General features: G+C 31.6%; 1 protein-coding gene across 1 annotated transcript in view; it reads left to right on the top strand.

Annotated features, from left to right (window-relative positions):
• LOC107442536 (neurogenic locus notch homolog protein 1) overlaps positions 1-26159 on the top strand; it is a gene marked incomplete in the record, with an annotated part of 313056 nt that overhangs the window by 3170 nt on the left and 283727 nt on the right. The window contains 5 exon segments of the mRNA XM_071185571.1: positions 87-203; positions 292-399; positions 5495-5605; positions 9971-10081; positions 14832-14945. Coding sequence (XP_071041672.1) covers positions 87-203; positions 292-399; positions 5495-5605; positions 9971-10081; positions 14832-14945 — 561 coding nt within the window.

The raw sequence follows: 26159 nt of genomic DNA, 5'->3' as shown, positions 1-26159 counted from the left end.
TAAGCATAAAACATAATATATATATTAAAAATCGGAAAACGTATATATACTGAAACTAAGAAACATTTTGTTCTTGTCATTTCTAGCAACTGATCCCTGCAGTCCAAATCCTTGTCAAAATAATCAGACATGTAAAGCAAAATCAGGAGGTAAATTTAGATGCAGTTGCAAATTGCCATTCAAAGGAGATCTTTGCGAAAAATGTAAGTAGATGTATTTCAAGTGTCTTAAAATGCTTATTGAAATATTTATTAAGAATGTGATATTTTTACAATATAAATTTTTTAACAGCTCCTTGTAATCCAAATCCATGCAAAAATGACGGAAATTGCAGCATTTCTTATCTTAGTGCAAAATGTAGTTGCTTGCCGGGATATAAGGGAGACATATGTACTGTAGGTAATTTAAAGTATATTCTCTTTTTTCTGGTTCAATAATATGGATTGTTGGTGCGTGGCATGTTAAAAACTCTCTTTTGCTCTAAAGCAGACATCTCTCTCTCTCTCGGTATTTCGATCTTGATAAAACTTAAAAGGAATCATAATTAACGTAGATTTATTATTGTTTTTATTTGCAGAAATAGTGCACCGAAAAAATTTAATGTTTGAATTTAACTGCTTATAAACTTTACGTAATACTTAAATAAGCACAAAACATAATCATAAACATTTAACTAATGTATGATCAGTGCAATTTTAAATACTACGAAACATTATTCATATTCATTTTTATTTCGTTTTATTTTATTTTATGGGAGAGAAAAAAAAGCTTATGAAAAATTTTCTTCGANAGAAAACAGTCGGCAAAGAATTCTGTTAGGTTAAAAAACATTTCGCTAAAAAAATAACGAATTCTAAAAGATATAAAAATAAACAACTTACAAAATAAAAGTGCTGTTGCCAGCCATAGAATTTTTTGAAAGTTAACTTAGCAACATAAATCAAAATGACGTCGAAGCGCAACTAGATCAAAATTATGATACCTGAGCGCTTGACGTAACAAATCCTTCAATTCTAAAAGTGTTGTATCGCCAAATGCCCAAATTAAAAATTGTGCTTTTAAAGAAATTATATAAAAAGTTTTAAATAAGGAACCTACTTCTACGACTGCTTCATGAAGAACTTGGCTCATTGATTAAAAATATTGTTTTAATTTTACAGTACTAACTTTACTTCTACTTTCGTTATTGCTATGACCCTCTTTCATTACATTTTCAACTTCATGCTAAATTTGAGGACTTTAAGTTGTTTAGTGGTTGAATACTGACATTTAGAAATGTGTACATTAAATAAATAATAGTTAGAGGTTAAGAGTTGCCACAGAAAAATTTGAATTGCTGATATTGAATTTAACAATGGAAACAATCGTTTTTGTGAAAAATTGAATTGTATTGTTGACATCAAAACTAAACATTTTGTGTTTCAACTTAACAATACTACCTTAATTTACACTTTAGAATTGCCTCGGATAAATTTGAATTGTTAGCAATGACTTAAACAAAAAGATTTATTTTAACTGACTTATACTTTATTATAATTTTAACTTTTTCTATGACTATACTCATTTTCTTACTCTTTTCTTTGTTTTTTAAACATTTTATATTTTTGTGATAAAATAAAAAACTTACAGTTGTTCTGCTTCTGAACACTGATGAAAACACAAAATGATGGCTTCATCAACAATCAAAAATATATACATTTATTTTACAAATTCCATATTATTAGGGTGGCGCCCTTCAGAGAATTAAAAATACAAAATTATCTTTATCAGAGCCGATGCTTTACATCCGGCATTCAGTGACAGACTACTATTTCATATTGTTTTACAACACATGTGTTTAGCCCTCTGGCGGCAAAGACTTTAAACCAAAATTTACAACAGTTGCTTTTCTCAACAACTGAAATTTAGAATATAGAAATTCCGAATATAGAAATTTAGAATAAGAAAAATATGTGAACTGTTTGCAATTTCAAATTAATATTGAAATGTACAGGTTTAGAATTTTCTACAGTGAAAAGTTTTCGGAACTTCAGTATTCAAAAAAGTATACAAAAGCTAGACGTTAAGAACGTATCCAATGAGCAAGCAAAGCGAGCATTGGATTGCGAAGCAATCCGAAATGAACTGTGAAAGCAGTTCCGGGGGTTGGCGAGCGCTAGCGAGCAGGGGGCAAAGCCCCCTAGTTTATAGCATATTCTCTTTTTTCTGGTTTAATAATAGGGATTGTTGGTACGTGGCATGTTAAAAACTCTCTTTTGCTTCAAAGCAGACGCTTCTCTCTCTCAGTATTTCGATCTGGATAAAACTTAAATGGAATCATAATTAACGTAGATTTATTATTGTTTTTATTTGCAGAAATAGTGCACCAAAAAATGTAATGTTTGAACTTAACTACTTATAAACTTTACGTAATACTTAAATAAGCATAAAACATAATCATAAACATTTAACTAATGTATGATCAGTGCAATTTTAAATACTACGAAACATTATTCATATTCATTTTTATTTCGTTTTATTTTATTTTATGGGAGAGAAAAAAAAGCTTATGAAAAATTTTCTTCGAATTTTAATATATTTTTCCACACAATTCATATTCAGCAAACTTAGTAAAAAACATTCGAGAGGACAAAACATTTGTCTACATGCTGTAAAAAATATAAGGTGAAGTCAGATAAAGAATATCATTGAAGAAATATGGTAATCATTTCCAAATTATGCCAAATTTATCAAATATATTATTTCTCTGCAAAAAAAATAATGTAAAGCTTTGAACTTTGAAACTTTGAAGGAAAACGAAACTGTAAGCTGAAACATAAGAAAAAAATTTTTAAAGAAAAAATTAAAAAAAAAATTAAGAGAAGTATTGTACATATCTAAGCATTTTTTTCCTAATAACACCAGTTTTCGATAGAAGCTAAGCTTATCGTGAGATCTTTTAAAATCTTATATTTATAAAATTCATGTCTTATTTCTTTTGTCATTTATTAAGTGACAAATGTCTATTAATTCTTTAATTAGTTTTCTTCAATTTGCAGGTTTAGTTTTACTTTAATATTATCATTTTATATCTTCTGTTGACATGTTAAGTTCTATGATTTGATCTCGTTTACCACTCAGAAAATATGAAAAAGAATTTTTAGAAAGAGATGTATATTTCCGGAAGTAGTATGTAGAGTAAGAAAAATTAAAAATGGATCATGCTTATAACTTTTGAACGCTTAGACAGATTTTTATTTTATGAAGTGTTGTGGCGACATCTCAAAGAAATACCTCTAATTATATGAAACAGTTAACTGTAACCATGGCGAAATATATTTATTATGCTTATTCTATTTCTGAAGAAACATACAGAATTTTGTTGTATTTGGTTTAACGTTCAAAAATAACCCCTGGTAACAAATTTTATAATGTTCTGTCTATTAGGGGTCAAACAAAGACAAATTACCATTTGGCTAAAAAAAAATGAAAAAAATGGGGTATCGCCAATATTTAGCATTAGTTACAACGTATTCACGTAACATATCAGCAGGGAATCATGCTGCCTTTAGGTAATTCATTGCGTAAACACGACACACACGGATAATTAAATCTGACCCAAAACCTGGTATTTACAATTTTCTTTTTTGTCTTAAAAGAAGTACTTCTGAAGACAAAAATTAAATTTACCACAGTTGCTCCCTCATTCAACTAAGGTTGAATTATTAAAAGAATTAAAAACTGCTAGTTTAATTATTTCAGGATTATCTCTTATCATTCAAAATGAAAAGCGCAAAATTATATATTGTGTGAGGACCACGATATATAATTAATATAAAGATGATGTGTAATGATGTTTTTTTTTTACTTTTTCAGGAGTAAATGGTAACTTACATAATCATGAATTAATATAGTCATATATTATCATTTATTTCATCAATCACTTTTTATATCTCTTGAGGGAAGAAAAATGGTGGGCTTATAAGCTTGTAACTTATTTTTCCTGTTTTTTTTTTTTTTTTTTTTTTTTTTTTTTTTTTAATTTTTTTTTCCGGTGTCCTGGGAGAGGTAGGTTTCTTTCAGACAAAATTTCTAATTTCTACGCAGATTATAATAGATAACAACTCCCAATTAATAAAGTTAGTGAGGATGAGCTATAAAAAATCATTCAAAGCTTCTTATGATAAAATAGCTTCAAAGCTTGTTATGAAATTTTAATATTTAGAAGCTGGATAAAGTTTAAGAAAATTAAAAACTAATATAACTTTTTGCAGTATAATATTAGTTTCTCGTTTTTTAATGAGAACTGTATGAATACATCAACTAAATCAAAGGTTGAAATTGAATCATTAATGAGTGGCTGAATATTTGGTAATTGACCGAAATACTGTCCCCCAAAGAACACTTTTACCAGATTGCAGCAAAGAAGCTACAGTCAAGGAGACACGTTTGTGAAGCCGCATGTATGTCGATGCGTGGCTCTTAAAAAGGTTACTGTGTCTGCCTTTTGGGATACCACATTTTGACGTCACGATGACGTCAATATGATACCCCAATCAGACATTTATTCATCGCAGCGACGTCACCTCCTGACGAGAAAATGACAAATCCATGTCTCAACTGAGATGCTGTGATACGTAAGATATGACATATTCACGTCTCAACTGGGTCACCATGTGACAAACATGTGACTTATTCACGTCTCAACAAAGTCCCGATGTGACGAAATTGTGGCATTTATGTCTCAATAGACTCAATGTATTATTAAGCTGAGATGTGATTTCGTCACATTCTTGTTACACGGTGACGTCACTGCAACAGTTATATGTCTCATTGTGGTCATATATATATAAAACGTCGGACGACGGACGAATGCTTAGGTTCTAAAAAAATTTAAGAAATTAAAAACAGAAAATTCTTAATGATTAAACATAATTATCTTTCACCGTTATTAATTTTTTTTAAATTTCTTTTATGTAATCGTAACGTCTGCAAAAATGGTGGTACCTGTAAAGTAGTAAACAACCAGATCAGCTGCGGTTGTGTTTTTCCTTACAGTGGTCCGTACTGTGAAACTAAAAAGGGTAAATCGTAGTTTCATACAAATATTTTCAAATACGATTAACAGTTAAGCATAATATATTCTCGTGTACATGGTTTTTAAATGTTGGCAAAATTACCAAAAATTCTGAAAGCTTTAATTTGACAGAGATGTCAGCTGCTCCGGATTCGAAGAAAAAATATTTTAAACTTCTTCAAATCCTTAATTATTAGTTTTCTTACTTTTTTTAATTTGTATTAATCAATTCTTACATTGTTATTACAACTATATATATCTTTTACTAGAAAAACCATACGTCAAATTTAATTAGTTTGTGCAGCATGTTTTGTTATTTTTAGACCTATTCCGTTGTCTCGTTTTGGACAATGTTTTGTGTCCCAGTTTTATTCACAAACTGTTTAAGAGACTATAATAAGCTCTAAAAATTAATTTTGTATCTTGGTGTTAATGTAGGACCATGTTCATCTAATCCTTGCCAAAATGGAGGAACATGTAAAGAAAACCACATTTCGTTTAACTGCATCTGCCTACCTCAATACACAGGAAATAATTGCGAATTGAAAGGTAAAAGATCTCAGATTTACATTCTTTAAATTGTATATTTTCAAAATGATTAAGTAAGATTTTTATGTATTTATTTATACACTGTTAAATCAATGATTCACAATATTTGAACATTGAAATTCTGATCGTTCTCGAAAGCAAAAATAACCACTTCTGGATGATTTTACTTCAAGAAGAGGTCATAATTCTTTCTAAAAATCTTAAGAGCTTAAATTTGAAAACCAAGCAAATATCCTAAATTTTAATAGTTGTAATTTTTGTGCAATAGTTGTAATTTTTATGTAGGAAAAATGGATATCGAGCATGTGTGAACTCCTAAACAATTTTGCCATTCTCTCAGAAAATTCAATAGTTCGAGGTCATTTCTTTAAACGAGAAATATAAGTATGTTTAAGGTGTCAATCTAAAGAAAGCAACCCCCCAAGATTTTAATTTGCCACATTATCAGTATATTGATGAAATTATATTCGTTTCAATGTAGAATTGTTGCTTCTCAGAGCTACGCTCTTAAACAAAAAATCAGTTTTTGGTGCTTTCGGGCCCTGAAAATCATGGTTAAACAGCAACACACTAATTTTTTTTACTGAATAATAAAGTTCACTATTTGGACAAGCTCTGTTATTAACTGGGTTATTGATGCTTTTAGCAGATATAATCATTTAAACATTCAAAATTTTTAAAATCTGCATTTTTTTTAAATATTTTCTGAAAACAACATCGTCGCTCAGAAAATCTAGTTATACTATCTTGTAAACTAAAATAAACAGATTAGATAAGAAATTTATCGTTAGTTTTGATATATAAAACATAAACTCAGTGACTGGCACAGTATAGTCATTTCAGGCCTTTGAACCATCAAACTTCTAACTAACAAACCAAATCATATAATTATGATTCGGTTCTTACGATGTCACAGTCAGTCGATGCCACAGTCGATTGTCAGTTGATGCCTATGATGCCACATGTAATTAAAAATGGATAGTCCACTCCTCATCTGTTTGTTCACAAAAACCTAAACAAAAAAGTTTATATATATANACCCTTTAACTTCTGAAAATAATATTTTAATTGTGAAATTGACTTTTTATGGCTCTTTGTGAAAGAACGATTTCTTCAATAAAATTAATAAGATAAATCTATTTTAAGCTTATGATTTTGATATAGAACGACTCGTAGTATATATATATATATATATATATATATATATACTACGAATAGCAAACAGCCTCATGAATTGCAAGAATAAGTCGTCGATGTAATTCAAACGGCGGATATATAGGAGGAGATGAAAAGATTTGATTTTGTCCTAAGGATTAACAACTAAAATTAAGTACAACATTCTAATTTATGAGAAAGGAAAAAAAAGAATTTTAAACTTACTAAAATACAAAATTTCAGCAGTAAAATACTAATTTTGATAATAATTGTAGAAAAAACACAAGTAAATGTTACCGATATTATGATATCCTCATTCATCAATGTGTTTTCAGTATCATTGAATCAGTATTGCCATTTTATTTGCTAACCTGTGTTATTCTGAAGAAGTACCTGATATCTAAAATAACGATAAATAGTAAAGTGATGAGAAAACATTTGAATAGTGTTAGAAAATGATTATTGGAAAAAGAATAAAAAAATCTTGTCTGAAAGAAAAATTACCTTGTTCCATAAAAATGCTGGATTTTTTAGACTCCCTAAATTTGATTTTAAAACCTGTAACTAAATTACACAAATATGTGAACAAATAATAATTGACAGAGCGCTCGCTGTTTTATTGTTCATTTTCAGCAGTACTTTATATAAATACATCACTATGAAAACTCAGTACCTTTCTGTGCTATTTTCTTCTAAAATTATATCTTTTAATTGCAGATGAACTTGAATAAAATCTCTTTATTTCAGCTAATTTTTAACGGGAAGAAAAATATTGTCTCAAAAAGGTGAATGAGTGTGACTTCTAACATAACATTTACACGCTATGAAAAAGATGCGGATTCTGCATTCTTTGAGACTTTTAATGACAGTAACTTCGGATTAACCCTAACTTTGACAGACCATTATTCAGAAAAGCAACAGTGCCCCATGAAAACGATTGCATGTCCATAACCAGGCAGCGATGAACTAATAATCTTGGAAAACTAAATTTTGGGGTGTTGTTGCCTTCTTTGAATAAACCCCTTCATACCTTTAATTTCACCGAAATGACCTGGAACTTTTACATTTTCTACAGAAAAGGAAAAATTTTTTAGGAGCCCAAACTTACATTTTTCCTAATAAATTTATATAAAAAGAAGACAAAAATATAAAAAAATAAATAATGAAAAAATAGAATAAAAATATTTTTAAAAAAATCAAGCCAAAGAAAAAGTTGAAAAAACTGTCAGACTATTTATGTCAGACTAAGTTCATAGTAATGATTTTCAAAAGGTTCTAGGCATATCAAATTATTCATATACTACGGTTTTTGAAGAAAAAAAAGTATTCTAGAGTTTGGTATGTAATATATTTTTTTTCTTTTAACCTTTTTTTAGTACTACTACACATAAATAAATTTAAAAGTTCATATGCAATGCCACTTGGTTTTAGTATTTTTGTGTTGAGGCTTTTAGAATGTTGGCAAAATTAACGAAAGTTCTGAAAGTTTGGATTTTAAATATCCGCCATTTTATAAAATAATGTGTAAAAAGTGTGGTAGATGGAAGGCCTGCCTTTAAACACCAGCTTTTCGTTTATGCAACATATCCTTTTACCAAATAAATCAAGATTGGTAATTTAATTATCTCGTTGTTTACATTTATCTTGGATAAGCAACATGTTTGAATAACACGAAAAATGTAAATAATAAATAATGTATGTAAATAATATAAAAATCTGTGTTATATTGAGGAAAAAATGTATTTCTCATAATTCTAAACCCATTCTCATAATTCTAAACCCATAGCTAAAGGATGCTGCTTAATTTTATCCCAAATTGCTGCACCTTTATTCTCGATATCATTTTTCTCATTATAGCGAAATGTGAGTTAGGCTGGCAAACTGCTAAACAACCCATCATCCTGCTGATCATCTCACTCTTAGTTATGTGAAGTTTTATATTTTATAATCGTCGTTAAACAGCCAAATTTTTGAGTTTTCAACCACCAACGTTCAATTATGTAGCCTCGTAATTTTGAGTCTAATCCAGAAGGCAATGAAACCCCTGGATCAAGTATAGGGATAAATTTCCCCTTTGTGGAGGGCTTTTTGATGGAACTTTCATTTGCATTTCATGGAGAGGGAGTTCTGAGGGATCCGTCAAACAATGAGGATTTTTTTACGTCAGCACTAAAGTCAGTGTGAGCCGGGTGCAGTATTTGTATCGAACAGCTATCGCTGGGATTCGAACTCGATGGACTCACCTCATTGGAAGACGAGTGCTCCATCCCTTGCGCCACCATGACTCAGTTATATAAAATTGAGGCACACCAGTGTGGGTGCAGGTGCTTGGAATGCTCTGGGATGTAAAAATATTCAATAAAAAGATTTGTATTGGTATTCTTTGACTTTATCGCTATCCATTCGTAAAATTGCCGAACTCTAAAGAACAGAGATCGTAATTTTGTTTGTATATATGTAATCGATTGCTTACGGCTGCTATAACAAGACCAGAATGGCATTATTCATAATACTAAGCACCGTAAGCTAAATGTTAAGCTTAGAACAAGAATGAAGGGTAAATTTAGATTTATCTGACAAGAATTGGAAAATAGCAAGACTTTACTGCCAAAGTCTAAAAAGCTCTTAAAGCTTCCATCTATTACCATATAAACATGGCTATTTGATAAAATCCAAAAGTAACGATAGTCATTTTTAAAAAGCTCTATATTAGGAAATACTTAAATAAAAGTGAAACAAAAATAAGAATATTCATTTATTAATGAAAACACGAACTAAACTACCCGAAATATTGAATTTCTGTGTTCATTATTGCAAATTAACCTGAAAGACAGTTTTTGAACTATAGACATTTTTTTATTTTCGAACTTATAGCATTAACTTATTTCCTTTCTCGACGAATTCGACTTTATTGCATATTTGATACTACTGTAAGAATAGACATCGGGCATTTATTAACAAAAACTGGTTTCAACCTTTTTTTTTGCAGGTTGCAGGTGAAAGCTTTGGAGATTTTTCACAATTCTCATTCAGTTTTATTTTTCATGTTTAACCACTTATGTTAATAAGTAGATGGTACTGTTTTCATTTTCATCCAGCTGTCTCAAGATGTAGTTAATATTTGAGAGTTCAACTAAATATTCTTATTCTTATAACTTCAATCTTTATTTTTAATTTATGATCAATATCTAGTTCTAATAATTTTTTTAGATGTCTGTTACAATAGACAACTCTGCAAAAATGGAGGCTCGTGCATAACTACGTCACCTAATAAGTTTAAATGTATCTGCAAAGCTCCATATTCTGGAAGTACCTGTCAAGGTTGTGTTTTATGTTTATGTATACATTTAGTGAGAAAATAAATTTTTTATTTTATAAGAAAATTTCACTTCCAAACTTTAAATATTTGAAATTCAAAGGCTAAGAAAATTATTTAATAACATTGAATTTTATAGTATAAAAATTTCTACTCTGCATCGAATGAGGGAGGAATGAAAGCATACAATACAGACTTGCGTCAGACGAGTATTAGAATGAGAGGTCGAATCGTTTGTTTTAAACTTTATTTGTAAAAAAATTTGATAAGTTACATCATATAACGTTGGGCAAAAGATAAAAACAAAAAAAGAAAATACGAGGATGAGACATAAAATAAGTTTCCTGTGTTGATTGTGGACATAGGTGTATATAAAAGGCAATACATTGAGATATTAAAGATAAGACATAACTTAATTCACCATATATTTAACAGAAAAGTTGTGGTATCACACCACTTTAAAAGATTCGAAAAGTGTGATACTTACAAATTCAATTAGCATAGCTTTCAATGCAACTTCTACTTAAATTCTTGCTCATACCAGAAAATAGATGAATACAAGGTCAGAACTGTGTGTTTTATGATTAAAAATTTTCCAAACCAAAAGTTGTAATAAGGATTCGCACTGCTGTTGAAAAAAATGGTCTCATCCGACAACTGAACGCCAGATGTGAATAATACAGGTCACTTTGTATTAGTAGGGTCAATCAATTTATACAGTTTGTGACCAATCACGAAAAAATCCAGCGGCAAAATTTCTTGGCAACATGCTTAATGTCACATAGTCCGTTCAAAGTTTCCTCCGTATGCAGAGCTCTGTTTTTCTTTGAAGGGTCTTTAGAACCTTTAAAATGGTGTGACAGATATCTCAACGTATTCAGGAGTTCTGCGACAAAATAAAACCACGTCTTATCTTCAATATCCCATTATATTTTGTCTTTCATGCACATAATTGACCAAAGTAGCAGGGGGAAACATATTTTCGAAAATAGAACAAAAAGAAAAATAAGCCTGAAAAAATGCTTTTATGCATTTTAATTGTAGTGTATCGAATATATAAATGTTAAATCAAACACAGTAGAAAAACATATAAAATTTTAACTATGTCAAAATAGAAACAATCCATAAGTTTAGTACATTGAAATATATACCAATCCTTTATACTATTCAAACATATAAAAACAAATAGTTAAGGTTTTAAAATCAAAAGGTTTCAAAACTAGCTTAAAATTTGAATCTCATTTATTTTACTTATGATAAAAAAAAAATTTTGGGATTAAAAAAAATTGCGATAAATTGATCAAGTTGGAAAAAAACATGCTTATCTTGCAGTCAATTTATAAAATATGACAGTCACAATGCTTATTTAAGTTTGCCTCAAATTGACCAGAAAAGTATAAAACAGTTAGCATTTTACACATGACCAAGGCATTTTATAGAATGATTCATGTCCAAAGAATGATGAACGACCAAAATTCGAAACGATGAATATATATTCCACATTTCCTTGGTATCTCTTAGAATGACTAATGAAAAACCTGCCACTATTCTACACAATGACTAAACAATGTTGTACATTGTGGTTCATCATAAAGCCATCTTGATTTCGTGCTATAATTAGATCCAAGAAAAGAAAGAAAAACAAACGTGAATCAATACCAAGAGAACAGTAGTATCGACATTGTGCCAGATTTCAATAATGTTAGCCTTCCCTTCTGTCACAGTTCAGTCCGATTTCCACGTTTTCTTGGAGATTAAAGTAATGGAAAGGGTCGTCATAACAAGGACCCTGTTATCTAAAAATCCCCTTTGTGAAATGAAATTTTCAACGTAAATTGAGGCAGTAAACTATTGGAAATATGGCGTCGGCCACCGGTTCTCTCTACACCTACAGCCAGTCCCTGGCCAAATTAATAAACACACTAAAAGATTCTATGTAAAATCTTAATTATCAGGTGATACTATACAGCTTTACGAGGGTTGCTATTTATATTTCTGGCCTAATAATGAAAAAACAAATATGTAGGATCGAAATTGGTTTTATCGTTTTTCAAAATATTCTCCATGATGATCAATACACTTTTGCATGCGTTTGAACCAATTTTCATAGCACTTTTTCCAGTCCGATTGAGGTAACTCCAAAACATGCGTTTTGAATGCATCAACCGCTTCTTCGGGGGTCGAAAATCGTTGTCCACGTAATTTATTTTTGATGTGTGGGAATAAGAAGAAGTCATTGGGTGCCAAATCAGGGCTGTACGGCGGATGACCCATCAGTTCGATCTTTCGCTCCGTCAGAAATGCCTTTGTTTGAGTCGATGTGTGAGAGCTCGCATTGTCATGATGAAGAATGATTCGCCTGTTCTTCTGCTTTTTTCGAATTTCTCCGATGACTTCTGGCAAACAAATGGTCGTGTACCATTCAGAATTGACCGTCCTGCGTTGCTCTAACGCCACTGTTGCCACATGACCGTTAATGCCGAAGAAACAGGCAATCATTTGTTTCGATGTGCTTCTTCCTCGAACAACTTTTGTTGGTTTTGCCTCGTCTTGGAAGACCCATACAGTTGATTGCTGTTTTGTTTCCGGCTCATATGCATAGATCCATGATTCGTCACCTGTGTAGATGTTATACACAGCCTTTGATGTACCTTGAACGTATTTTTCCAACATTTCCTTGCACCAATCGACACGAGCCTTTTTTTGAGCGTTTGTCAGATTATGCGGGATCCAACGCGAACAAATTTTTTTTACGCTCAAATGTTCATGCAATATTTTATTGATGCTAGTCATACTAATGTCCAAAGACGCCTCTATCTCACGGTATGTCACATGACGATCTTGCTTTATCAGTTCACGCACAGCATCGATCTTTTCTGGCACAACAACGGATTTTGGACGACCTGCACGGGATTCGTCCTGGATCGAACATCGACCACGATTAAATTCGTTATACCAATTTTTTACAGTGCTGTAGGATGGCGCTTTATCGCTGAATAAAGAATTAAGTTCATCGAAGCACTCTTGTCTTGACAATCCACGTCGAAAGTTATGAAAAATAATGGCACGAAAATGTTCACGATTCAATTCCATTTTTTGAAAGAGAAGAACTTTTCAATTTACTGTCAACAACACAAATGAAGCTATAATGGTAAATCGTCTGCTGAATTTATGTTTAAAAATATCAAACTTTCGATTAAAATCATCTGCGGTCGCCTAGCAACACTTACTGTTGCCAAGGCCAGAAATATAAATAGCAACCCTCGTATTGTCTTTATGTAAGTGAAACCGGTTTGCACTTATTTACGTTCATTGCATCAATCGGTTAAATTAGACAATATTTAACATAAATTCGACGATAGGATAAATTAGACGACATGTTATATAAATATAGAATATTTATAATATCAAGTATTATATTAGTATATTATAATAACTAAACCAAATTATTAGACGCACTGTAGTTTTTTAACAATGGCATGTTTTGCACGAGTTTACATGCAATATTTTTATATTTAAGCATACGTATAATGGGTTTTTAAGCAAGAGATTTTTTTATATACTTCCTATTTGTGTTTATTTTTAATGTATTGCCGTACAATGTTAACCAATTGATACACGAACGTAAACAATCGCGAATCGGTTTCAGCCACGTAAAAACATTGAAACTGTTTAGTATCGGCTGATAATTAAGATTTTGCATAGAATCTTATAGTGCGTCTAATAATTTGGCCAGGGACTGCAGAGCTGAAGCCTTCAAACAAAATTAGCCAGCCTTCACCCTCGCTGTATAAAAGAGAAGAAATACTCTTTTTACTCTTTCCATGTCAGTTGCACAAAAATAAATAAAACTATCTGGATCATCCAAATTCTTTTTTTCGTATGTTCCTATGCTTAAAAATAGCTTTCAACTTAGGGTACTGCTTAATTCTTTAATGTCACGAATAATTTGTTTGTTTAGTAAAATGAAACAGAAGATATCAGATAAAAAGAGAAAATCTTCCTTAAAGAACATGTAGATAAAAAAGTGCTGGAGGTGCTTTTATTGTGTGGGAAGATTTAAACTATGGTGGTCAACTAACAGTCAGCAAAATCCGATATTCTAGAAAGTTAATACTTCAATCTACGCGAAAAGTCTCTCAGGGGCTTAGATGACAACATAATTGGCATGTTCTTTCCCTTAATATCAATTTCCAAAGAAAATATCAATAAGGCTGCATATTACAAAAAAGAACAGTTAAAATCTGTGACAGAAATTAAGGCCTCCATCACTGAAAACCGACATGTTACTATCATCCAGGTTTTGGTAAATGATAAGTAACATCGCATATTTCATGTCATATATACATGTGGCGGGTATTTGGGCTATAATCGTAATTCGCTTTTTTTTACGGAAACTTTTCCCTCCTTTTTTACTAATACGATTTTTTTCCAATCCAGTTGGTAGAGAGAGAAAAAGTTAATCCTTATAAGTTTGAGTTTGGATATTGACCTACTTAATATGCCTATCTGATTCATATTGGATTTGTTTGCATCCATTTATGGCGCAAAATCAAAATGGTTTCATTTAAGTGGGAAACACTCGAATAAATCTCATATTTCACTCTTTAATAAAATAGACAGACAGGTTTCATTTGAAATAATTATTATCAGGAAAAAGATTTCTATTATTCTTTTTAAATATTTGATTTGTTATTACGCCACTGATTATAATGAAAAGAAATACATTCCTTCTAACGCTTTTTGTTCTTATAGTTTTCAGTCCATGTAAGCCTAATCCATGTCAAAATGGCGGAACCTGCAATCCGGTTGGAAATACTTTTAAATGTCAGTGCAAAGAAGGTTTTGGTGGAGATCAATGCGATATTAGTTAGTAAAGTTAATGTATTTTATCCAGTTATATTTCTATCACTAAAAATATAACTACAAACAAATTCTACTAATTCATTTATCTATTTAGTACAAATAGAATAATGACCTTAGTTTCATTTTTATCAAGTCGTCAAAAATTGAAAAATGTACAAAATCTTGCCATTAGTCAATGTACATTTTTAAAAAAATATTAGTTTTATCAATCTTTAAAAAATGAACTTTACTTTAACTGAGAAAAAAACCTTCATTTGGGGTCAAAAGCAAACTTTTATTTCTTCAAATCAGAGTTGTGAAGTCGGTAGTTTTTTCATACATTTTTTCCCTATGTTCCTACATATTTATTATTTCGTATTTTTACGGCATTCATTTAAAATTTCGCCATTATAATCAGATTTTCGCACACAAAAACAATAGTTAATAAGTACTTTGTTTATAGTATAAATATTTGATCTAGTATAATCGTTTATTATTATTGTATCGTATTGTATTATCTAGTAGAACTGTTTATACGTATACAGTGCTACAAAATGTTTAAGATGATGTTGATTTTTTTATTGGATATATTATGACAAATATTGATTTGGAATATCGTACGGTTCTAATAACTATTTAAAGTATTAATTTTCCCTTTTATTTGCTACTAGGAACAAAACTATTTTAAATTTAGTTAATTAATTAATTGATCATAACAAATCTAATCTTATCTTTCTTCCAATCCCGACTAGCAATTTAAGGAATTTTTCACAGCGTTTAAACAAACTTCTTCCGGTTTAAGGAAAGTGTTTCGATATAAGTGGAAGAAAATTTTAAAGCTTTCAATTTTATTTTTCATTTAATAAATTTGATTTACAATAATTTTTATGACCACTACTTGTAAACAATTTAAACAAATATGTGAGATCTGAAAATCAAACTGTGATGTTTCTTTTAATGCTGGCAAAGTTATACTCCCTCCGTCCCAAATAGATTGTTACATTTAGGCAGCAGATTTTTACCCAAATTTGTTTATACATTTAAAGTAGTGGAGTCACAAATAATTTCCGACGCCATTTAGTTATTCGACTTCGGTGAAAATATGCAACTAATGAATTCACGATAATATAGATAGAACTACAAGAGAGTTCTGACGAAATATGGTTGGACAATTTTGTGAGAGGTCAAATAGCTGCTCGAATCGACTATGACTAGCGTTACCAATAATTGTCTGAAATTTGTGCAACTGACTCTACATAAGTCAAAGAAAGCTACTCAGCAGCTTATTCTAAATCTTGAATGTGATAATGTTGATGTGGCTCTTATTCAAGAACCATATTATTTTAAAGGAAATCTTCCTGGATTTCCGAAAACTTATAAAAAATTTTATGATATAAATTTTATTATGAGATTATTAAAGCAGCTATTATTGTATGTAATGGTGCAATTACTGTGTTTTCCGATTCTAAAAATTTTGATTATAATTCTGTTTTTATTGACATTTCTTTTGGTGGTTACGAATTTACCCTTTTCTCTTATTATTTTGACTCTTCAGTTAATATCGATGCTGATCTTAGAAAAATTGAGCATACTTTTGCAAATAAACTTATTTGGAACATGGATGCTAACAGAAAGTCTGAAGTTTGGTTCAGTCCTGTAGCGGACTCCAGAGGTATCAAGCTAAGCGAATTCTTCAGTACGTGGCAGCTGTTTACGCGACACAGGGTTCGAGCTACTTTGATGTAACTGTTGTCGGACTAGAAGTATTTGAACTTATTGAGAATTGGTTTATATCAGAGTACGATTCTTTTTCTGATCATAGGCTGATTTCTTTCGAACTGGGAATACCTAAAGCAGGCAGACAAAAAAAAAATTCTTCAAATACGAAGCTATTTAATATTAAGAAGGCGAATTGGAGGATTTTTCATTCCCATTGCACTAATGTCGAAAAAGTCATACCAGAGTCTCTGGGTAACTGTACTCAGCCTGATGCTCTGGAATGTTATGTTCAAGATGTGCAAAATTTAATTATCTCTGACGCTGAGAAATCAATTCCCTTAAACATAAGTGGTCTGCACAGAGTACCCTGGTGAACGGAAGAAATTTTCTGCTAATGCAAAAGCAGTTAAATGCTGCTAGAAGACGCTACCAAAGAACAAATAATCCCACTCTAAGATAGATCTATAAACAGAAGTATATTCAAATTAGAGTGAATTTATAATTCGAAACTTGAGGAAAGCAAATTTAACTCTTGAACAAACTTTCTTGCTGATATTATTGTGCGGAATGTTTGGAAGAAAATTTATACTCATGGAGTTAAAACCAATTTTGCTAAAAGACTTGAAATTTCAGGAATTGAAACTTCCTCTGGACGCTTTACTTCATCTTTTGAAGACACGTATTGATGTTATCTAAAAGAAATCTTTCCCTCGTGATTCCAGAAGTAATGATAACTCAAATTAATGGGTTTTAAGTTCAGAAGTTGAACTTATTTATGATAATGATGATGATCTCTCCTTTTGAGGAATAGAAATTGTTTCCAGTAAAAGTGAAAGAGCTTTTCTTGGATTACTTAGAATTTCAAGAAATACTTTTGGAGTGAAATATGATGTTCTTACACTGATCTATAAAAAGGCAATCGTTCCTCTTATATCTTATGCTTCGAGATCTTGGAGGCATTCCTTAAGGAAGAAAATTAATTGCAGGCTTCTTAGGAGGACTCAACGGAGATTTCTGCTTCGAGTCATTAAAGGATACAGGACTTTAAGTTATGAAGCAGTATTTGCTATTTCTGGTCTGCCACTAATTGATTTAGCTATTGTGAACAATCTTAAAGTTAGAGAAAACTATTTGAGTAATTGCCGTGACACCCTTAATGGGAAGCTACCGGCTTCCTTCTTGCCACATCCTTCATGCAGGAAGCCCATCATGCTTGTGTCGTGTTCCAGGGAAACCCTTATTGAATACAATACTATTTGTTACACAGATGGTTGCAAATTAAATGGGAAAGTTGGACTTGCCAATGTTATTTATGAAGACGGCGAGGAAAAATTTATTTTCCAGCATCGAATAAGAGACGAGTGATCGGCTTTTCAAGCCGAACTGCTGTGCATTAATTTTGTCGTAAATTTTATTAAAGATTCTATTGTGCGTAATGTGAATCATAGATATCTTGTTTGCTCTGATTCACTTTCTTCTCTTCAGCTACTGCTTATTACAGTTGCTGCGGAGAAACTCGCTGTCGGTATTCAGTTCATAGTGCATGCACTTGATGGTGTTGCTGATATCCATTTTGTTTATGTTCGAGACCATAGTGGTAATTTCGGGAATGATAGAGCAGATCAGTTGGCTAAGGATGTGACTCGCCTTGCTATTGATTTACCTCTGTCTGTCCCGCTTTCACACTGGAAGCATGTTGCCTCGGAAAAAACTGTTTTGGACTGGAACAAAGAATATTTGGCTTCACCAAAAGCTATGTGGGCTGAAAAATTCTTCCCAACTATATTTCATCGGATAAAGTGTAAAACGTTTTCTACTGACTTTAAGCTGTTCCAGATTCTTACTGGTCACGGTAATTTTAAAAATTTGCTTGTTTAAGTTTAATTTGATCAATGATAATTTTTGCTCATGTGAACAGGACTCTGAAACTGTTGAACATATTATTTTTTATTGTAAGCTATACTCAAGCCAAAGAGAAAGTTTTAAAAAGGAGTTGAGACTTTCAGGTATTTATTGGCCACCTGTTTCATCCTCTTTCATTATGTGCACTGACGCCCGGTGGCTGAGTGGTAGCACTTCGCGTTCAAGTGCCAAAGATCCTGGGTTCGATCCTCGGGCCGGGCAAGGTTGTCTCAGCCCTTCATCCCTTCAGTGGGTCGATAAATGAGTGCCAAGTGTGCTTGGGAACTAAACACTGGGGGTTCCGCATTCGGCAGACCACCTAACCGGAACATCTGCTCCTGCACCCCAGAGCCCAAAGTCAAGAAAACTGAGATGGGCACAGTAGGCCCTCTATGTGCTGTCGCGCCATTGAGTTTAATTTAGTTTTGTGCACTGAATACCTTACTATTTTGCGAAATTTTGTATACAGCTTAAACTTTTAATTCTTATTCTGTTTCTTTGTTTTTTTCTTCTCTTTCTTTTGCACTTTGCTCGCTTACTTCTGTAAGCCTCGTGTTTTACATTGTGGAGCATGAGGAGTTGCTTAAATAAAATGTAATTTTTACAAAAAAATATTGATAATGATGTAGGGAGTGAAAACTTGGCTAGTAACTTTTGTTGACAGATAGCATAACGCATTGAAATCTCGAAAGAATGTTAATTAGCAAAATTATAAAATTATCAGCATCAATTATCACTTCAAAATTATTTACTTGTGGTAACTATATTGGACAGAGGCAGTACAAATAAAGATTATTTTTGTCGTTATTTTGTTGTAACGTAGACATCTGTGTTATTGATTATTTGGAGTATTTTAAATATGCTCATAAAAGTTCCCATTAATTTAGTAAGGAGAGCGGTCAAAAGTTTGGACCCCTTAATGTTAATTTTACTTTTTATGTAATTCACCCTAACTCGAGAACTTTTTAAGCTAATCAAAAAATGATTGCATGCAAATATAAAGTTCGTTTGACTGAAGAAAATTCCATGGTGAAAATAATTTTCGATAATTTCTTTCAGACTTTTAACTATTTTAAGAAACAATTTTAAATGGTAAGAGTATACTAATTTTAGCATAATTTTATACAGCAAATTGGTCAAATAGTATTTAAGACATCACATTTTAAATAGGCGTCTTATTTTAATGAAACGTTTTTTTATAAATTTCAAACTGTGAAATTCACTTTCAGTATTAATTTTGTGTTTTTAACGTCTAAGAGTTGTTTAATGCTCTTTAAAAAGACCTTAATATTTAACATCATGACTCAAATAATTTTAATATCTTATAATGGCTCCCGAGATATAATTCTTTAATTCAATTAAATTTTTTTAATATGTTGTCTCGAAAGACACTTTGATGAAAAATAGAAAATTTTTAATTTCCAGGTGCTTTGCGTGAGCCTGTAAAAACAACAAAATATTTTGAATTTTTCCAGTTTTTCCAATTTTTTCCTAAAGAAATGGTGTTCAAATATATGTAAATTGCACTTTTTTATTAAATTAAATTATTTACAATTTAAAATCAATATTAGGTTTGAAGCTGTCAAACTTCTCAAGGTTTTACAGTTTTTACAAAAAACATATTTTACAACAAAAAAAAAGAAACTAGAAAATTTATAGTTTATTGTTAAACCACAGTTTTCACAAATCCTACTTTTGGTACTGGTAAAAGGACTTAATGAAATTAAAAAATTAATTTGTTTGTAATTCAAGAAATTTGATATATCTATTCATAATGATTGTTTTTTGTGTTTTGTTGTCTTCAATTCAGTTGCGATAGTTACGCATGCTTCTATAGTGATAAAATTTATAATTTTGCAGAAACTGAGGAACCATGTTCCACCGATAGTTCAATAACCACAGTTTTCACAGATACTTCTTTTAGCACAGGTACAAGGACTTAATGAACTTAAAAATAAAATTGTTCATAATTCAAGAAATCTTCATATATCTATTCATAAAGAGTGTTTTAGAGTTTTGTTGTCTACAGTTCAGTTGCGATAGTTACGTATGCTTCTATAATGATAAAATTTATAATTTTGCAGGAACTGAGCAACCAGATTCCACCGATAGTTCAGGAAGGACAGATTCAACACATACTTCTTTTAGCACAGGTAGAAGGACTTAATGAAGCTAAAAATAAAATTGTTCATAATTCAAGAAATTTTGTTACATGTATTCATGATAATTTTTTTCTAGTTTTGTTTTCTTTGGTTCAGTTGCGATAGTTACGTATGCTTCTATAATGATAAAATTTATAATTTTGCAGGTTCTGAGCAGCCAGATTCCACCGATAGTTCAGGAAGCACAGGTTGGACAGATACTTCTTTTAGCACAGGTAGAAGGACTTAATGAAATTAAAATTAAAATTGTTCATAATTCAAGAAATTTTGTTACATGTATTCATGATAATTTTTTTTTATTTTTTTGTTTTTTTGTTCAGCTGCGATAGTTACGTATGCTTCTATAATGATAAAATTTATAATTTTGCAGGAACTGAGCAGCCCTATTCCACCGATAGTTCAGGAAGCACAGACTGGACAGATACTTCTTTTAGCACAGGTAGAACGACTTAATGAAATTAAAAATAAAATTTTTCATAATTCAAGAAATTTTGTTACATGTATTCATGATAATTTTTTTCTAGTTTTGTTTTCTTTGGTTAAGCTGCAATAGTTACGTATGCTTCCATAATGATAAAATTTATAATTTTGCAGGAACTGAGCAGCTAGATTCCACCGATAGTTCAGGAAGCACAGACTGGACAGATACTTCTTTTAGCACAGGTAGAAGGACTTAATGAAATTAAAAATAAAATTGTTCATAATTCAAGAAATTTTGTTACATGAATTCATGATAATTTTTTTCTAGTTTTGTTTTCTTTGGTTCAGCTGCGATAGTTACATATGCTTCTATAGTGATAAAATTTCTAATTTTGCAGGAACTGTGCAGACATATTCCACCGAGACTTCAGGAAGCACAGGTTGGACAGATACTTCTTTTAGCACAGGTAGAAGGACCGAATGAAATTAAAAATAAAATTGTTCATAATTCAAAAAATTTTGTTACATGTATTCATGATAATTTTTTTCTAGTTTTGCTTTCTTTGGTTCAGTTTCGATAGTTACGTATGCTTCTATAATGATAAAATTTATAATTTTGCAGGAACTGAGCAACCAGATTCCACCGATAGTTCAGGAAGCACAGACTGGACAGATACTTCTTTTAGCACAGGTAGAAGGACTTAATGAAATTAAAAATAAAATTGTTCATAATTCAAGAAATTTTGTTACATGTATTCATGATAATTTTTTTCTAGTTTTGTTTTCTTTGGTTCAGCTGCAATAGTTACGTATGCTTCAATAATGATAAAATTTCTAATTTTGCAGGAACTGAGCAGCCCTATTCCACTGATAGTTCAGGAAGCACAGATTGGACAGATACTTCTTTTAGCACAGGTAGAAGGTTTTATGAAAGCACATTTTCATGTTTTTCTTTCAGCAGAAAAGTGGCTACCTTACGTCTTCCTATTTGAATTCAATATTTGTTTTTCCTTTGGTTTTCTTAAAATATTTCTTAAACGTTTTGATTTAAAAAAAAAAATCTTATATGACAATAGGACTTAAAAAGTACGGTAATATATTTATATGTATATATTGCACTACAAAATATCAGTTTCAGCCTTTAACAGGAAATTATATGCTATATTTACAGCACGTAGTTAATACCTAATGTAGCCTCTTTGAAAATGTGTACGTTTACTACATATATTGTTTTCATGATTTTTCGAGTATTCATTTTGACCTTTAAACAAAACGTTAATATAATTGTGTTTGCTTGTATAAAATTTTGCCACCATGTAAATAATATAACCAACACTCTTTTTCCTACTCTTAACTTGAAGTTCTCTGTCTTGGAAAAGAACTCCTATGACTACAGAGTCTGGAATCATTGATGGCTATGCGAACAAATAAAACTGCATTTAATATAAGGACTTTATTTTTACACTACTTTCACCATTCGAAATGTTTGTCATACCTACCTAGATATCGAGAGTAGCCATAGCTACCGAGAGTATTCCAGGCAACCAGGTATTCCAGGTAAGGAGAGTCTCTTTATTAGATAGAAAGAGGGACACATTGAAAATTACTTTTATTACATCATTTTGTACATCAATTTAAATACTGAGCTGATCACTTTTTTTCGTTATTTCAGCTGGTGTTTGTGACTGTGGCAATCATTCAGTTGCATGCTATTTAGATAATGAAGGAAAGAAAATGTGTATATGCGACATTGGGTATTCTCAGTTGTTCCATACATGTATTGGTAAGTTTCTTAAATTTCTCTTCTGTTTAAATACGCATTTAATAAATTTCAAGGCTAAATAGATATTGAATAGTTTCTATTTGTTATCAAATATGTAACTCTCAGCATCTTACTTTATTAATGTCAAGAATCAATCGATTCTATGGAATGTAGCTGGTTGGTTGTAAAGCCAATTACTACACTGGCAACCCTGCTTGATGAAGCCGAGGAAATATAAGGCAGAGTGTGCGATTCTTGCTTTTCAGTGGCACCATCTATGACCAAGATTTAGACTTCCCCACATCATACTTCTCACCAGTCTATAAGGTGGACCCATTCATACATCCATTCATTCATCCACAGATCGTAATTTTGACCTGAATCAGGGAATGATCGATCTCCAATCCAGTACCCCCAGAGGTATTGATTTGTTATGGGAACATGGAGGACTTTTGCGACTCGACAGATTTAACGTGCATCCGTCACTTTACTACACGGGGAGTCTTCGGCCGGCGGGGTTCAAACCCATGAACTCTCGGACATGTGCCTAGCGCCCTACCAACCGGGCTTTCCCGGCCGATGGAATGTAGTTTCACAGTTTGACATCTCTTCTACTGAGAATGTTACAAATAGCATAATTATTTTTGTTCATTTTTTATGCAAAAGATTAGGTTATGTTTTTCGATAAGAAAAAAATTCCAATAAATCCTTAAATTTCTAGATTTTTTTGAATTTTTAATATTTTATATGAGGAGAACATCCTTTACTATAAAGAGAAAAGAAGCATTCTTTAAGGTAACGACAGGGACATATAAGCCTTGTTAATTTGAATAAATCCCAGACCTTGGTTTAAGGACTCTTGGAAGGAGAATTGGGGCAAACTACCTATCATAGGGAACTTTTTTAAGGAAATAATTTGCATTAGCATTATATAGGAAGAAAACCACATAAACCTCCGAATTGCGAGTGATTAAAATGGAAGCTGTTTCTCGTCTATGTATGTATTGGAACAATATTTTCAAAAACATTAGGAACTGGAACGTAATTGTGCTGACTGAGTGAAATTTTAACGAGAATCAAATCCAGTTCAAGCAAATAAATAGGATTATAGGATTATCCATCGTCTCTTTGAAAACATATTCTTTTTACCATTTTTTCAAACATTATTTTTTCCTTCTCATGCTTAATTTAAATGGCTTGAATGCTTATATTATTAAAACTATTACTTCTCATGCCGATATCGATTATAAAAGAGACTGATTTCCATGATTTGATCTTCCAATTGCCATAGATAGTGTAAACAGTCCACACTTAGTTTCTGAAAAAATATGAACTTTTCTTACGATAAAATAGAATTGAGCACTATAAACTTTTTCCCTATATAAATCATCAAGTAATAGCCCAGGCAGAAAGAAGTGTGTTAACAGTGAAACAGTCCGGTAATCGCGATTCTTATGATGTTAAAACGTTAAGTAAATGATTTTATTCTGACAAAGTTTATGACAATAACCAGCTGTTTTCCTTGCATGTGATTATGCAAACTGGCGGGCATTGTACTCTAGTAAAATTATAAAATAGAATGCAATAAAGTACATATTTCTAGAAAAATAGAATACTATTAAGCAGACTTTGTGACAATTGCTAAGGAACAACTTATTTATGGAAAGTAGTGTTGTTGAGAGCTGACCAATAACAGGAAAATCAAGTGCAGCAGTCATGATAAAGCAGTCGCCGTTATCTGTATAAAAGGCAGGCAATGCACACAATCTCTTCCTTCAATTGGAAATTCAGGGTGTTAAGTGTTTGACCAAAATAGCGCCGTAAGTTTTTGAACTTATATCTGTAAAATTCAGCGTTGTATCAAATGTTAGAAAGACATCATTTGAGTTCTTACAATCGTGGACGACCAGGTAGACAATTGGAAGCAGGTCAAAATTTCGCCACTGTGGCCGCACAGATGAGAGTTTTAAAAAGTGTCATTTCGTTACGAAAAAAGACCACTAGAGGTAGAAATGCTATGCAATGGCGTACCGGTGGTCGTTGTAGGAACACCACACCTCAAGAAGAGCGATACGTAGCCATAATAGCAAAAAGGAACAAAAATGTCACTCCTCGATAGATAACTGCAGATTGTATCATATCACCCATTGTAACATTTACATAAATGTAGTATTTATGTATGGTTTTATTTTATTTATGACCATCGTTTTGAACAGCCATCCCAAGTTTGGGTTTACGACTACTGATATTCAACTCCGCAACCTTATAATTTTGAACCCAATCCAGAAGACTAGGGAACTTCCGGATCAAGTATTAGAAGAAATGTGTCTTTGCGGAGGACTCTTTGATGGAACTAAGCCGCATTTGCATTCCATGGAGAAGAAGACCACGAGAAACTCACACGGTTCGCCTGAAGGCAAAGGGACTCCCATGATCTGTCTACCACTGAGAATATTTCGTGTCAGCATTGTGGTCGGAGCAAGCCGGATACGGAATTCGTATCACCATCCCTCGCTAGGACATGAACCCGATTCACCTTCTTGGAAGTTGGCGAACGCTCTAACTCCTGAGCCGTCGCGGCTCTTACGTATGGTTTAGCATTTTATGTTTTTCTGTTACTTTTAAAATTAAAAAAAAATCTCGGTTTTCTATTAAACTTTATTTAAAGCATTAAGCCTTCGAAGATAGAACTTTAAAAGATAGATATAGAGCCTTGAGCCTTCGAATTAGAAGGTTTTAAATGTCGAAGACAATATTTTACGTTTTCTTTTCGAAGAATCTGAACGTTTTCAAGTATTGAATATCAATACTAGGTTATTTTCTTATACTCACTTTAACGGCAAATTAATTTTCACAGCTTTTATAGAGAGATGAAGTTTGGAATTTGAATACCTGTTAACTTTCGCGATTTTTACTAAAGATTTTTCACAGTTGTAGTTGAAAAGCAGAGTAAATGCAAATAAATAACAATTTTTTAAAACCTTTTCATGTTTTTACACATACAAGGAAGAATTTTCAGGTTTCTTGTTTACTTTTTATTTACTGTGTATGTTGAGATAATTAATCTTCTTGAATTTACGCAAATTTTCTTAAATCAATCCTATAACATATTTCACGTAATAGTGAGAAAAAGTAGTAATTATCTTACACTCAATGTGATGTAGTTATTCAGTTAAAGAAATCAACCACTTATTAGAATCGAAACCATCAAATAACGATGAGATTATGAACGTTATTTAATTAAAGAAATTTTGGAGCATAGTTTCACTCCTC

The sequence above is a fragment of the Parasteatoda tepidariorum genome, chromosome 9 (genome assembly GCF_043381705.1).
Source record: "Parasteatoda tepidariorum isolate YZ-2023 chromosome 9, CAS_Ptep_4.0, whole genome shotgun sequence".
NCBI classification, from domain to species: Eukaryota; Metazoa; Arthropoda; class Arachnida; order Araneae; family Theridiidae; genus Parasteatoda; species Parasteatoda tepidariorum.
The sequence above is the reverse complement of the archived record's forward strand: the minus strand, read 5'-3'. Positions and strand labels throughout refer to the sequence as shown.